The 15,850-nt window shown below is 37.4% G+C and overlaps 1 protein-coding gene across 1 annotated transcript; it reads right to left on the bottom strand.

Moving 5' to 3' along the window:
- Positions 1–6,319: 6,319 nt before the first annotated feature.
- en2b (engrailed homeobox 2b) lies at positions 6,320–14,168 on the bottom strand. The gene is made up of 2 exons (XM_023804743.2): positions 10,697–14,168; positions 6,320–8,366 (listed from the first exon to the last, which is right to left on the bottom strand). Exons 1-2 carry the CDS (start codon positions 11,166–11,168, stop codon positions 8,050–8,052), a joined length of 789 nt encoding a protein of 262 aa, XP_023660511.1. The 5' UTR covers positions 11,169–14,168; the 3' UTR covers positions 6,320–8,049.
- Positions 14,169–15,850: the final 1,682 nt, after the last annotated feature.

The raw sequence follows: 15,850 nt of genomic DNA, 5'->3' as shown, positions 1-15,850 counted from the left end.
AAAGGAATCTATATGGCTGTGTCACAGACTTTTACGTAATATTCCGCACTAAGAGAACGTAAAATGCAAGTCACCGCGTGCCTACAACATAGACTATTTGCTTTCATTTCTCGTCCTGTCATCCTGAGTACTGAACTAATTAATCTAAATCGGAGACCTACTTCTGAATGTTGTATAGATTCATCATTCTGAAATATCACGCCTACATATACATTTTAATTACAAGCTCTCTAGTTCCGTATAACTTGAATTTGCCTCCTATAAGCAGGCCTGCAATGGGACTGATGCTTAGTGGTTTATGCCAGTTTTTTTTTTTGTCCAGTACTATGCTCATTTACACAGTGGTTTGTTAATTTAATTTTGACCAGCTCGTAGATCTATACCCCCCCCCCCCGTCTACCATAAAGTATTGAGTGTCCCTCCTCACACATATTTTATTTTAACTAGATCTCATAGAGCTGTGTTCTCTCACCGGTCCCATACAAATGTCCCTGGGTCTCCAGCTACCTAATCTGATGCTTCTTTCCTCCTGTTATAACTGGGGGGAAAAAATCACTTATTTGACCGAAATACTCCACCCTTTGGTCAAATTATCTTATTTGTGTTTCCCACCTTTATTAATTTTACACTATCTGCTGTAATCATAAATACTGTTTATTTTTTTTCTGCCAGTAATCCTTTGAAATGTTTTGGTAATCAGGTGTCTGTTCGCTCCAGGCCATTTCATCAGCTCTTTGTCTGCCTCCAGTTCATTACGGCATTCGTTAATTGGCTTGGAATGACTGTTTAATGGCTGCGACTCCAGGACCAAATATACACATCTCTGAAGCGTCTCCGTCCCAAGTCTCCAAGGTGCCCCTTTACAAGGAGCCCATCGGTGTCCTTTCCAGTCTTTGTCCGCGAGATGCCTGCTATTCTAACCCTGCAGGTGTCTATCCTGCAAAGTCGGAAGAGCAGGTCTCTCAGCCGTCCCTTCCTGCTGTCGTTCATCGATAAAACTTTAGCTTTTCTTCAGTTCTGTAAGACTTGATCCATTTGTGTTTGTCAATAATACGCAGTATGAAGGAAACCCCTTGTACTTCATATAACTTTAGCTGGACTTTGCATGTAAAATGTCATTTTTGTTCATTCTTTCCTAAAGCCGGTCAAGACAATCTTCTGTATCCATAAGTTCTCTGTATTCCCACAATGGATGATCAGCCAAATGGCGGCTGCAGATGCTCCCAACTCCAGCATTCCAAACAGTTGGGGATAACCGGCCCCTTATTGAGTGGTGTTAAAACACTCTTCCTTTTGACTGTCATCCCTTGATGTACTCTGCTGTCGTTGATGCGTTACCTCTACGCACAATTGCCTTGTGTTTGTGTGCTGCATTACTGTCTCTGCCCTAAGGGTTATAATTATCATGTGATTTTTTCCAGTCCATCTTCACTTCAGGCATTGACCATAAATGAAATAATACATTTACACTTTAAATTTTATTTTACTGATTCACAGATTCTTCGTTCAATTTATTGTGCTGGTATATTTAAAAAGGAATATCTCTCATATTTCCGCACAGCAGGCTTACGTCAATGTTGTTCTGTACTACTTCGTGTTGTAGTATTTCATTGTTCTTTATCATAATGGAAGTAAATATTGTGATGTTTGACATTTTTTAAATTATGACTGAGGTTTAAATAAATCCTGCAGGAATGTGGATTTTTATCTCATTGTCTGACTACAGAATTATAATATTTTCCTTTCACGCAGGAGCATTTTAATCGTTTAGTATTTTGCCCGGTGAAATGTATTATCTTCAGGAGAGTGATTTATTTTACTATATTGCAGAAAATATGAAGTGTGTGTTATACTGTTATATAAAAAAATAGATTATTCTAATTCTTGAATAAATTCCAAAATGTAACATTTCTTAAAACGAACTTTTGTTATATCCTGAGTGAAATTACATTTGTTAGAAATTTTTTCCCTTTTTCACCAGAGCACAGTATATTGGTTTTCTGCTAAGACCATCTCAGACAGAATAATTAAAAATCCAGGTCATGCGTCTGCATATGTGGGTGAAGTTTGCTGTATAAAATAACTGGGTGAGAATGTGGATGTTCGTTTTCGGTAACGTGGTACATTGTTTTTCTAAACGATAGGTTTAATTTTGGCTGCATAGTAAAACAGATAATAACCTGCCAATTTTTTCCTGTAGGATGACTGTTGAATATGACATATTTTTCACTACTTAAATATTTTACTTTTATTATGTATACTTTCTAAAAGGTGAAAGAAGTGACCTCACATCTCCATGCTGCTGCTGCTGTTGTTTTTTTATTTATTTTTTAGTTGTTACATTTATTACGTTTATGCTGATATTTTGAGAAGTGCTGTTCAGCTACTCATCACCTACACATCAGCTACACATAATTCCCCGGTGCAAATCCCCACAAAAAGTGCACAAAACGTTGACATGTAAAATTGTGAAAAGTGCTGAGCTGGAGAGCCACACTTTCATCTGACAGAATCCTATAAGTCTTAGATCTCTTTCAATGATTTAACTCCTCAACTACTCAAAGACAACAATTACACACCATGCTAAATGAGTTTAGACAAGAGCTGCATTTAACAGAAAACTGCTCCAAACAAATAGGGAACCCTGTTTTGACAATCACTTGGTAAAGAATAAATTCTAGACCACACTGTCTGTAAAAATGCTTGGTTTGTCTCCTCTTCTCTGTGTACATCCGATGATTGTGATGTTTATGTCCTAAGGCTGCCAATGTAAGGCTTTTTTTTTTTTATTGCTGAGCAAAATATTTTCTTAGACTTTGTGAATTTCAGCTTTTGCGACTGATTTTTGACAAATTATGCTTGTGAAATTGTGGCACCTTAGAGAGAAGGAATATACAGACACACACTTAAAACCTAATGAATTCTTCTGCTGCATCAGGCTGTTGAAATGAGTTTGCTACTGACTCAGGAGTGTATCTGTTCTCCTTTGTGTGCCTGACCGTCTCTGAATGCCCAGGGTCTGAGCCTATATACATGACAGATCAAGGGTTGCCAAGGTGCTGGGGCGCGGGACTCAACGAGGCAGGACAAACCAGGCAGCTAAATACTCATTTCCTATGCGTGTCAGGTGCCTTCCAGGGGATTCGGGTGAGGTCGCTGACTCGACTTTTTTTTTTTTTTTGTAAAACTTTTTTTTGCGCAGTGCATGACCGGGATTGCAGACAGTTTTGCTAAATAAATTAGTAACTTAGAGTCAGCAAGAGTGCAGACGTAACCCCCTATTCACAAACTGGCGAGTGGATCTCTCCACTCTGACAAGGTTCAACCACTGAGCTACAGCATTAACTTGTATTCTAACAAGATTAAAATATATTTGTCCTGGGGATTAGCATACTTAAATGGCCTTTGCTTTTTCGGTGGTGGCAGTGGGCTTTGATCTACGTTGCGTGGCAAGACGGTGTCTTGGACTCGGCCATTCGAGTGCCAAGTGTGAAATTAGCCTGATGTCATCCCCATTCTTCACCTTTTACATCTTTCACCAGTTTAATCATATTTCCGCCACAAAGCTCGGCAGCTTCATTGCATATTCAAGTTTGACTAGGAAGCATTTTGAAACTATGGAAAATGACTCCGTGGGGGTAGAGGACAGGACAGCCTATTGTGTGCGGAGTACACAAGAGATGTCAATACGTTCCTGATATATATAAATCCTGCCTGACTTTCGCCTTCGGTCGGTGTCGAAGTTAAAGTTGAGTCGGTGATGGCGCGGTTGTGCACCGCAAACGCTCCCGCCACTGATGCGTTTGTGCGTTTTAAGTGTCTCACACGTGGCGTGAAATTTCCGGGATAAAGTTTCCTCGTTTCCCTGCACGTGCTTTGCTGAGGCTTTCTATGCTGAATTTTATTTTCAGCAATACTGGGGGGGAAAAAACCTTAGTAAGAAAAACGGTCTAAATCGCAAAAATGGGTGAAATGTAAGACCACTTAATTTACATTTCTCAAGATTGGGCGAAGTTAAATTCCACACTGTTAAGTTATTTGCATAATTTATTATTTTGCTCCGAACACTCAAATTGTTACTCATTAACGTATGGGTACTTTGAGGTTTGGTAAAGTCCTGAGGACGGGAGTCTTTGGAGGTTGGAAAACTTGGGAAAATGCCGAATTAATGAGATTCCTTTAAGGACGAGCTGAATTCAGAGGTGCGGCAGTGCACTGGCAGAGGAAACGAGCCACCTGCAGCTGTGACAGAAGGCTTTGACCTTCATCGGGGTCCCCCGGACACAGACGCCTTTCAGGGGCAGCGTAGAGTGTCTGAGAGGCAGCGCCCTTTCTCTGCCGCGAGCTCATCAAGTCAGTGACCGTTGGGCGTTACTTCCACATACAAGCTGCGCAAGAAAAGAAATGCAGATGAGCTTCATTCGCATTGAAGAGCAGGTCAATGCTGGGAAGGGTCGTCACAGATAGCCTCCTTTTGTATCATCGCTTTTCTGTTGGAAACTTTAAGAAAAAGTGTTTAGACGCATCAGGTAACACGTGTGCAGAATCTGCGGATCGCTTTTAACGCTTATAACATGGACTCAAATTCATGGCGCAATATGTAATAACCGGCAGTCTTCGGTCAGACACAACGTCAATGTTTATGACGTATTTAGCAGGATATATCTGTTTAAAAATATGCGACACGCTTGACTTCGACTGACTTGCATTCATATTTTAAACTTCACAATCAATTCGACTGGCGCTTTCTTCCTTCTGTGGGGAGAAAAAGATCTATTGACTAGGGTCCTTACGAATAATAAGGTCACCCTTTTTATAAATATTTTTTAAATTATAAATTTTTAAAATTCTGCAAGATGAAAATCGTATGTGGTGCTTTTACGGGAATTATTAAAATAAAAATAGGAAATAAAGTGCCCATTTATATTAGGTTATTTTTTATATATAATATAACCTATAATACAAATATCGCAGTTAGGCCTATGTAGCCTATTCTGGATTCTTAATTAGCTCTAAATGAATAGCCGCGTTGCTTATTTAAATTTTAGATATAATACAGAAATATTTCAACATATGATTTCGAGTGTTTGTCTTTATAAAAAATTGTGAAACTTAATTTATACATCACTAAGCAAGTTCATTCAGCTTTCAAGCTAGACGCTGCTAGTGTTTTTCTTTTGTAACATGTAAGTAAAACTATTTCTCAATACTGGCTTTATTTAGTTCTTTAAATAAAAAGAATGAAAATTTTTACAGCTGACAAGACAACCGACGAAGGTCGCTATGGTATATTATGGTATAATTCTGCTGTCATAATAAAGCAATTGGAACGTCTTTTGTGTCCATTCAGTGCAAAATTGATGATTTTGCAGAGAAACGCTTTAATTTTCAACTTTTTAAAATGTTTGTCGGCCTATTGTATAAGAATATCACTATGTGTCAAAATACGGCAGTACAAATTATCCCTACGTAAGCGATTGTATAGCCTAGTCCCGAGGTTTCATTTAATCGTGCTATGCGTCAAATATCATGCCTGTCTATTGCATTAGAACTTACTCAGACTCACCCCTGAATATCGCGTTAATTGCACCGTCTTAGTAGCACTCTAAAATGTATTTTTCGTAAAATTTCTGAAGCATGTGATGACGCTAATCAACATATAATAGTCATGCTTTGTGCATTAAATTTGTTTTTCTTGTATTCATTTTTGTAGCTATAGGCCTATATTGCGAAATAAAAAAATATTGAAAAACGCAATTAGTTCTGTAAACAAACACAAGGAAATTTCGGTAAACTGGAAAACCTTCAATATGGATTGGACATGGATTTGAATAAATGTTATCGATTCCATCAGACAAATAAGTGCAAAAGCTTAGCGGTTTCACAAAAATGTCATATAGGCCCTGCGAACTAGGCTATATTTATTGGCTAATTTATGGATTGTTTAGCTATGTACCCATAGCCTAGATAGCGCAAACATAAAAAACCCGAACCAGCAAACATGGAAAAATAATAACGCATTTTCGGCCATCTGTATGATGTTTTGTTTCAAAATCTGAAGATTAATAACCATGAGGCGCTGAATCAAGCAGCACTATGATCACAGGGTTTCAACGATGATGTAAACAAACATGACGTCATTTCCGCAAAGCTCTGCTACACGGGAACTTTCATACTTTCGGGTTTTCTTCTATATCTAAACAAGCAGGATGCTGCTTGTGCCTTCCTAGAGTTGCTGTACAGATTAACGAAACCTGTCTCACATATTTGAACACATACTCCTGGATTTTATCGATAATAAATAATGATCAGCTTTGAAGAAGAGTCCCTTCGAGGTTTATTTTTTTTTCTTCCAGTCATCGAGAGGCAGTTAAGTACAGTTAAACATTATACAAATTATATACATTTGTATTATATGAAAGGATACTTCAAATCATAACCACATAAAATTCAGTTACATCGCAGATATTTTCCCCCATCTCGTCCTTCTTTTACATTTATAAACTTTACTTTTGAAAATTCATTGTGTTGTCTACCTGCTTGTAAAGGCAAAATTCCTGATACAAACAAAATGCTTATTTCGGTACCATAGCACACAGTTCTGAGAAAAAAAAAGTTCTGTTTTGAACTTTTAAGGCAAGTGTGTTCAGTTTGGTGGATTTGAATTCATACACACTTTAACTATACAGTAAAACACAATTCACAGGAACGAAATTCCATAATTTGGTATACGATCTGCAACTTAGTATTTTATGATTTTGAATCTAGGATCATAAACACGGTTATCTGTCCAGATTTCACAATCTTCAGTTTTCATGCAAAGGCCCCAGAAAGCGTTCCATTCGCCAAACGAAGTTATTGCAAGACACACAGGCAATCTAAACACCTCGTGATCTACTCTCAGGAAGCAACGCCGGTTATTGGATAGTTTCAATATAATCTGTATGAATAAAACGGCATGTCACGATTTTGCCAACAACAACAGCATTTAACACCATTGTTACAAACTAGGGTGATTTTGATGCCTGTATTTATACTGTTTCATATGTATACTTCTATATATTTGTTATTAAAAGTTGTTTTTTTTTTTTTGCACAGATTAAATCGCGTAACGTTTGCTCTGAAGAAAAAGATACCGTTTTTTTTTTTTGCTTAAAAAATCAATCCCGTCATATACTGTATAAATAATAACTATTTTAAAAAGTCTTACAAAAAGGTTATATTGCTCTTGCATAAAAACTATATTTTGATGATAGAAGCCTTGGAAAGTATGCAGATCAAGTACAAAATGATTTCAGTTTGGCTCGGAGAAGGTCATTAGATATCGGGTTCTCTCCGCTGCGTCAGTAATGTAGAATATGGTTCGGTAACTTTGTATAGCTGCTGAATTAGCCAAAAGTACAGCTGCCAAACTTTTATGCGCTCCGACTTAGAATTCATTTGTAGCCAATATATATTTTTTCAGGAAATCAAAGTATACTCCATGAATATAATTTTAAAAATGAATTGTTTTCTGCTCTTGTGTGGACATAAATACAAATTTTAATCGAGACTCAAAAAACAGACACTTCGTTTAACACTACATGGAATAGCCAACGAAGTCGTTCCAACCAGCCAAACATAACAGCGGAATATAAAACAAACAAACAAACAAACATGGAAATAAAATATATCTTAACAATCAGCAATTTATTTCGATTCACAGTTGCCTGAATGCAGCAGAAAAATCTTTGGACTTCAGCAAATTGGTATTTAACTTTTTAACTGTCAAATTTGTCTAAATGTCAAGTACCCATGAGAAGCGATTGTTAGAAAGAAACTTAACTGAAAAAAAGCTTTTCCCAGTAATGGCGTCTAAAGTTTAACGATGAAAACGTCGATTTATAAGACTCGAAAGCGACTCTTATTCGTAAATTATATATACACAATATTGCAGAATTATATCTAATACATATATTTCAAAACATAAATGCTGGTATGTTTTATACACTGGCCCTTGTTATTTTTTACGAAATTATTGCATTGTATATTTTCTGTTGTTGTCCGCCGTTAATCGCTGTCTGATTTGTCGTCTTTTTCTGTGGTGGCGTGATTGTAAAGTCCCTGCGCCATCAAGTGCAGGGCCAAAGTGTTCTTGTTTCCCGTGGCTTTTTTAATTTTGGCTCTTTTGTTCTGAAACCAGATTTTGATCTGTGACTCGTTAAGGCCGAGTTCCTGCGCCAGGCTCTGTCTCCTCTGTTCTGTCAGGTACCGGTTCGTTTGAAACTCAGCTTTTAGTCTCTGCAGTTGTTCGGCAGTGAAGGCAGTCCGTGGTCGCTTGTCTTCCTTGCTGGCGGATTTCTTCTTTGGTTTGCGAGACCTCGGTCCTAGGGGACACAATACAATAAATATAAGGCCTAGATTAGATTCTACAGGGCGTACCGTAGCTTTCCGTTAAATTCTTCCGTTGAATTGAGTACAACTCGTCACTATAACACTATAGAGATCATGCCGTGTACTACTACCAACCCTTAAGAGTAATATACAAAAAATATTTTTAATATCCTCGTTCCTCTTAACACACGAGAGTATGTTCTTTTAAATAGGGCATTCGTTTACAATGGAGAGAGAGCGACATTCTGATTTAATAAGGACAAGTATAGCGAAACGATGCAGAATATATGTGAATTTACTGGGTACGTGGAAGCACACATTTAACATTCTGCCATTTTGAAATCGAATTATATTTGTGTGGGCGAGTTTGGGCGGTACAGGTTTCGGTGGGGGTGGGGACATGTGTGTTTGTATGTAGACCCGGCGGGCGGTGATGGGGGGGGGGGGGGGGGTGAGCGTGAGGCACCCCTTTCTCCTCGTCTCTGTAACCATAGGAACTAAATTCATAAGCAAGTTTTTCATGTACTTAAAAACTACATAAAACGCAAACAAACATGCATGGACAAAATATATTTTCACACAAACCGTTTATATATCAAATAAAGTTTTGAAAATTAAGCTAATACTAAATCATTCATCATTAATAATTTTGCTGTTGTTTATTGTTAAATGTCCTACGTAGAATATGTTTTAGCAGCTCCAGGAAAAAGTAGCTGCTATTAATTAGGCCCACGTTATTCAAAACATCGTCAGATTTTGGTCAATACTGCAAGCTACTCTTGCAGACCGAGATGTAATTCTTAATATGAAACGGTTCTTTGTTGAGCAGGAACTCTTTGAAAAGTAAATGTAAAACAGAAATAATTCGAATAAACAGAGAAGCAATGAAGTTCTTTATTACTTTAAATGTAGTAAGGACGGCAGTTAAATAAAGAAATGACGTTCACACATTTTTACCTTTTCCGGACATTAAATAGGCCTACATTTAAAAATATAAACGTCTGAACGCAATTAAAGTTATTACGTCACTGAAATATAACTTAAATGGTCATATTTAGTCTTTAAAATTGAGATTAAGATATTGTTGTATTGTAAAGTAGGCCTGTTTCAAATTACGGAATAGTTTCAATTTTTATTCAAAAGCATTGATGTTAAAATATGAAGTTTAAATAGTACTAAATATTATATAGGGCCTATGTATTTAGATTTTGGTGTGAGATCACGATTTTTGTAGGCAGATTAATTTGTTTAAACTGAAGGATGATAAAATATGAAAAATGCACGTAGCCTGAAAGCACACAATATGCGCCTATATCTTTCGTCTAATTTTATACGGAAATCTATTTACAAGGTCTACCCCGTTGACAAAAAATATGCTAATTAAATATGAACAAAGAATCCTACAGAACAATGGCGAAGATTTTACGATTTAATGGACATCCTAAGACAAGTTTTATTATTAAAAATAATAATTAATAGACGATTTCGCCTTCAACGGTGTGCTCGGTGTAAATTTCCTAAATCTATCTGTAAATAAGTCTACGCACGTTTTTTGTACAAAAAGTTTTTATGTCATTCTTAATTTATATTTAAAAAAATATACATTCTGATTTCCTTAATTTATTATCTGTAATCTATCAAATTGAATAAATTAAATTTAATTTCAGTTGTTAAGCACACAGCTCCAAATACTTGTATGAATATTAAAAATTGTACTTCAAATTATGTTCCTTTAAATAAGCAGCTAACATAAAGGTGCCATTTTTATTTTTCTATTATTATTATTATTATTATTATTATTAACAAGCCTGTTTGTGGCAGATGCTATTTTTATTTTACGTAACCATTTTTTTTTGTTATATATATATTAAATAAGAATCACATCATTTTACATATTATATGCATCAAATATTATGGAGAAAAATATTTGTTAGTTTTATTTGAAAACTTAGATTTTAATTTAGTACATAAGTTTGTGTAAAAATCTTTTATTTTAATTAGATCGATTTCTAAAACTATAACGGGAACTTATTCTCAGTTTTTAAGACCCGTGTTTTCGTTATTTTTTGAATGCGTTGATGGTTCACTGATCCTTACGGTATTTACTCGGTTGACTTCTGAGTAGTGTTTTAAAATAGATTTGGATTTATCAATTTATAAGTTCCAAGTTTACCTATAAACAAGGTATTTGTTCCTGTCGTGGGGAACTCAATGTCATAGCATATAAATCTCTACATTATTTTTGTTTAAATAACATCACTTAAACCTGCAGTCAATGTTTTAACCTTAATATAATTAATATGATGATCGAAATATTTCTTACCTGACGAAGGCCTGTCCGAATATCTGGTGCAATACACCCACGCTGGCCATAGCATAGGCTGCGACGAAGGCGTACAGCTCGCTTGAGAACTATCCGAATCGGAGCTTAGGCACTGGTCAGCACTTTCTCCGCGGGATTTCATACGGTGGTCGCGGGCAATTTCGGGTTTCTTGGTCCCGTTGACTGAAGGGCTGGAGGTTCCTTCCTCTGCCACCGTCCCTCCTACCTGCCCCGTTCCAGCGACCGAAAGACTACGGTTCTCTCTGCCGCCAAGGTTCCTGTCCTCTCTGTTAAAGATTCCCTCTTTTCTGCGGCCGAAGTCCGGTCGTAAAATATTATCGATGAAAAAGTTCGTTATTCGGTGTGGAAGGGGGTTTCCTGGCGCTTGCAAAAGCGGAATAATTGCTCTGTTTGACTCGTCACTTGATTCCTGACGCTCCGCATCTCTGTTGCTATGATCATTTTCTTCCATTCTGATCCGTTCCCAATATTCGTACTTTAACCCCTTTCTCACTCCAGACAGAAGTAGATAAATTCCAGCTTCACGGATCTTCTGCCGCCCCCCAACTCAAAACTGTTATTCAGTTAATTTAAATTAATTTTCAAAAAAATCCTTAAGTATGCGACGTTTAATTTAAACACAAAGAACCCCTTTCTTTTTCTGCAGACAAAGAAAAGTCATAGTTTTGTTCTATAATTCCAAACGGATCTATCCTTTATATCTTTGCTTAATAAATATCATTTGGGGAGCTGAATTGTTGAGATCCTGAATTGCTGAGTTGGTCCGGCAGGGCTGCTTCAATTATTTCACTACAGATAAATAAAGATGCGCTAACTGATTCTGAAATACTTTCACTCCGGATTTTTGTTCTTATTTTTAATACGAGTCCCCCGGGTGACGTCGCAGTCCGATAACCTAGACACGTGCCTGCGACCAATAGAATGAGGGAAAATGTATCACGTGCTTCTGTGACTCTGGAGTAAGTGACAGCACTCAACCTCGCCTGTTCTACTCCTCTTCCCTCCCCACTACCCCAATTTTTTAAAGCTGTATTGCGCTTCCAAAACCACGACGAGAAAATAAGTATGCAGCCAATATTCTCAGCTATAAACACCCGCCATACACGATTAGAATATTTGCTTCAAAGAATTCGAAGAATGTTAAAGAATACAAATAGGAATGCCTTACTTCTCCGATTTTTCGTTGGTTATTTTGATGTTGGCATCGTCTGGAGGGAGGGGGTTTAAGAATATTAAGCGGTTTTTTTTGTATACACTTGGGTTGTGACAAAACTTATTTTGAGCTGCAGCGTTTGTCAGACTGACAGGCCGTGCTGTTAGTCCGATTACAAGCACAGGAACATATCTAACAGCCATGAAACAGACATGGGCTGAAAATGGTGACTTGACGGTGGAAGACGCTAACACGCTACGAGACTTGCTAGGAAAAAAAACGAGGACTGATCTTCTTTGACAGTTTTGATATAGACTGGATGGGGCTACTTTAATGTAAACAGAACGGTTAACGTTTGATTTCATCAAACATCAAACACATTGACCGGTGTGGATCATCGTGGGGCATCAACTAGTCTGTGCAAGTAGCTGGCTGTCTAATTCAATAACCACGCAAGGTTGCCTCAAAAGGCATGAGTTTTGGATTGAGCTTTTGTCAGATAAGCAAATTCAGATTCATTCGACCGTACCTTCTCCATCGTCTCCTTAATTGACCGCTGAAAGTCATTCCAAGTGCAGGCGGAATGCTTGCCTGACGCGGATGGAAATGCGAGGTCACCGTAGACAAGATGCGAGTAGCGCTTTAAAAAAAAGCTCAATGATGCACATTCCACGTAGCACCAAAGACGATCCAGACCTGGGGATAATATTTCACCCCTCTGCAACAAACTGAGAAATGCGTTAGCTAGTTAAGCGGCACGGTTTCAGCAGCGGTTTTTGCTTCTCCCCAACACAGCATGAATTCACTTTCAGAAATATTGTTTTTGGCCAGCGGATGACTGTGATTTTATAGGTCGGGGTCGGTAATGCCTGCAGGACTCGGATTCTGGCACCGCGCGAACGTTTTACGGTGATATTGTTTATTACTAGGCTGTAGTGAGGGATGCCGGTAGTCTCTATAAGCAATCTCATTTGAACTCTCACTAGACTCACGCGGACTATGGTTTGTGGTCTTAGCCAAAGTAGGAGGCCATGCTTCCAAAAATACAATGTCTTCAAAAATTCAATGTATGACAAGCGTCTGAAAAGCAGTTATGTTATAGGCCGTTACGTTATATTATTCGCGTTCCGTCTATTTAAGAGGCTATGACCTGTCATGGGGTGATATTTGAATTGTTAATGTCCAGTGGCGGGCTGAAATACGCTTGTCGTAAATGCAGTGACGCTGGCTTTAAATGATAAATAAATTCGATGCCTTTTATAGGTATAAGGACAATAATGACTGTATTCCTATTACTTGAAATTTTGCTTAGAATCACCTTAACCAAACAGTTTATTTGAAACCATTATGAAACAAAAAAATGAGTAACATAATCAATTAATGCTTAAAAAATTACTTTCTGGGCTTCAGCCGTTAATTAGGATGCTAATAATATATACCAAAAAAAAAAGGAAAGGGAAGCCTTCCTTAGATATAAATATGCAAGCTTTTCTAATCAGCATTAAGTTGATGGTGGTCGTTGGTTCGCACCGCAACTGTGTGCAAAGTCTACAGCCCCATTCCCGTTCCGAGCGGATGAGGCAAAAGCCGGACCAAATAAATATAATTACGTGGCCTCATCGTTTTTTTCCCCTCACCTGCCGAGATCCTCCGTGTTTTGAGCGGTGGACGAAAGCAGGGGAGCTTTTGTTACAGAAGTGTTTTAACCCTTCTTCCTCTAAGGTTAAATACAAGCGAAATCTCCGATCGGTAATATCGACGTAAGTCTTGTATATTAATACCAACAATAGTTATAAACCATGTATATACTAACGCTTATTACTGAATGCTATATGAATAACAGTTAGTTAATGTTAATAATCTTAATAATGTTAATAATATTGATAATTGTTTATTAATTGTGAGCAGGTGACGTTGTTACTGTTACTCTAACTATAGGCCGTATAAATTATACATATTGTGTGATCCTCAAACTCATTAAACGTACTTGCCAGATATTCCTTACTAAGTTATTTGGTTTTTATTTAAAACGATTTTTACTTTAAATATAATTGCTTAATTTGCCATTTATGAGCAATGAATAATAAAACAATCTATGTTCACACGTTCTTAAGCATATTTCTTTGTCGTCGTTTTACAAGTTTGCCATCGCGTTTACTTAAATTACTGCAATATTTATTTAACAAGATAGTTTAGAATAGCCGACCTGAAACCAAAAGGTAAGGAAATACCATTGTTTTCTTTGTTTTTTAATTTATGAATTTATATAGCGAAGACTATTTTGTATTTGTGTTCGCCCTTTCTGGAAAACAAGGTTTGCATTTTCCCTAATAACGCGGACCATCAATCTGTATCTTTTGATGGCGTCCGGTGGAATTAGTCTTATGTTCGTCGTCCTTTGCATGACCCACACATACCAGATAACGATGAGCGCATTTTACGTTTATACGTATACATACTTGACGTGGTTTATATTCGCAGTTACGCCATCTCTCCGTCATTGATGAATTCCAGTTATATTTTAGTTATATACTGTAGGTATTTATACCATGAATACTACTTTATACCTTATTATAATACACTGGCCTCTCAAAAAACGCAATCAGTGAAATTAAATTAAATATATAACTGGCCCGGTTTGATTTCAGGTCTGGCTTTGAGTTCCCTTTCGGTATAACCTAAGTTCCTTGATATTTTGCCTTAGACTGACCTATTAGCAAAATGGCTGCTTGTGAAAAACATCACGAACCTGTTTACATTTGATTAGTGCGCCATTAAAAACCAGTCGCGTGGCGGCATCGTGATCAAGCACTTTCTTAATTATCGCGACCCTTAGAGGAAATTAACTTTATCTCCATAAAGCAAAACTTTTTGTTTTTCTTTTTCAGGTGACTGATGGCCACTATATGTCCTAAACGTGGCACAAAACAAGACACGGTGTTTGTGATTTTTTTTTTTCCACATCGACTTCTGTCAAGTACTGTGGATGACTTAAAGGCTGGAACATTAAAGGACAGGCCTACTGCACAACTGCTCAGTCGATTACAGAGTCGGTTTGGTCAACATCTATCAGTATCAATATCAATATCAATATCCGAAACCGTTAATCCCCTCAGACAAAACAAATTATAGTGACGGAGAATATGCACCTGCCAGCGAACCTCGTGGTGCCGACAAAGGAAACTGGATATTTCCCTCTAAAGGACTTTTAATTTCTCCAAATTCCTAGGGATTTACACCCTATAAGCCCCTAGTCTCCGATAACCGACTTTCAACGGCCAGTGTAGATATTTTTTATTTTGCTTTTAATGAAATAAATCGTTACACGTTGCAGTGTTTCCGGTAGCCAAAAGAGAGGCGCCCACCTTTTAATAAAAGCAAATTAAACCCATTAGTTACGGACAATCGGGTACAGACTAAAGATTACATAGGCATTCAGCAAAGTATCACAGTCGAAAGTGCAATGCACGAAATACAGCAAACCTATGAAGTATATGTATTAGTATCTATTGATGTTAAAGAGTTCAGAATTTCTGGAAAAAAAAAAATACATCAAGCCATCTTTTAACCGCTTATCCTGGTCACGGTGGCGGGGGTCCGCAGCCAAGGCCAGTTAACACAGGGCACAAGAGATTGGCGCTACCTGGACGGGATAAATATTAAAAATATGTTAATTTCAAACATTTCTGTGAGTTAGCACTTCACGCTTTTGATGACTAACAATCCACCAACAGAATGAAATACGTGCGATTGCAAGGAACACGCATAACAATACTGATGCTGATTACAAATACATGCTGCTAATTTCTTGAATATATACCTCTTTCCATCTCTATGTTTCATATGACATGTTTTAGCTCATTACGGTCTAGCACTCCCAATAGGTTGCATAATAATCACACAACAAAATTAAATTAAAATAGCCACACGTGCGTTGTGTAAATGCGAAGGATATGGCACATATATTTTCATCCCATTAA

This window comes from Paramormyrops kingsleyae, chromosome 4 (genome assembly GCF_048594095.1).
Source record: "Paramormyrops kingsleyae isolate MSU_618 chromosome 4, PKINGS_0.4, whole genome shotgun sequence".
Lineage (NCBI taxonomy): Eukaryota > Metazoa > Chordata > Actinopteri > Osteoglossiformes > Mormyridae > Paramormyrops > Paramormyrops kingsleyae.
This window is presented reverse-complemented; position numbering and strand designations above follow the sequence as displayed.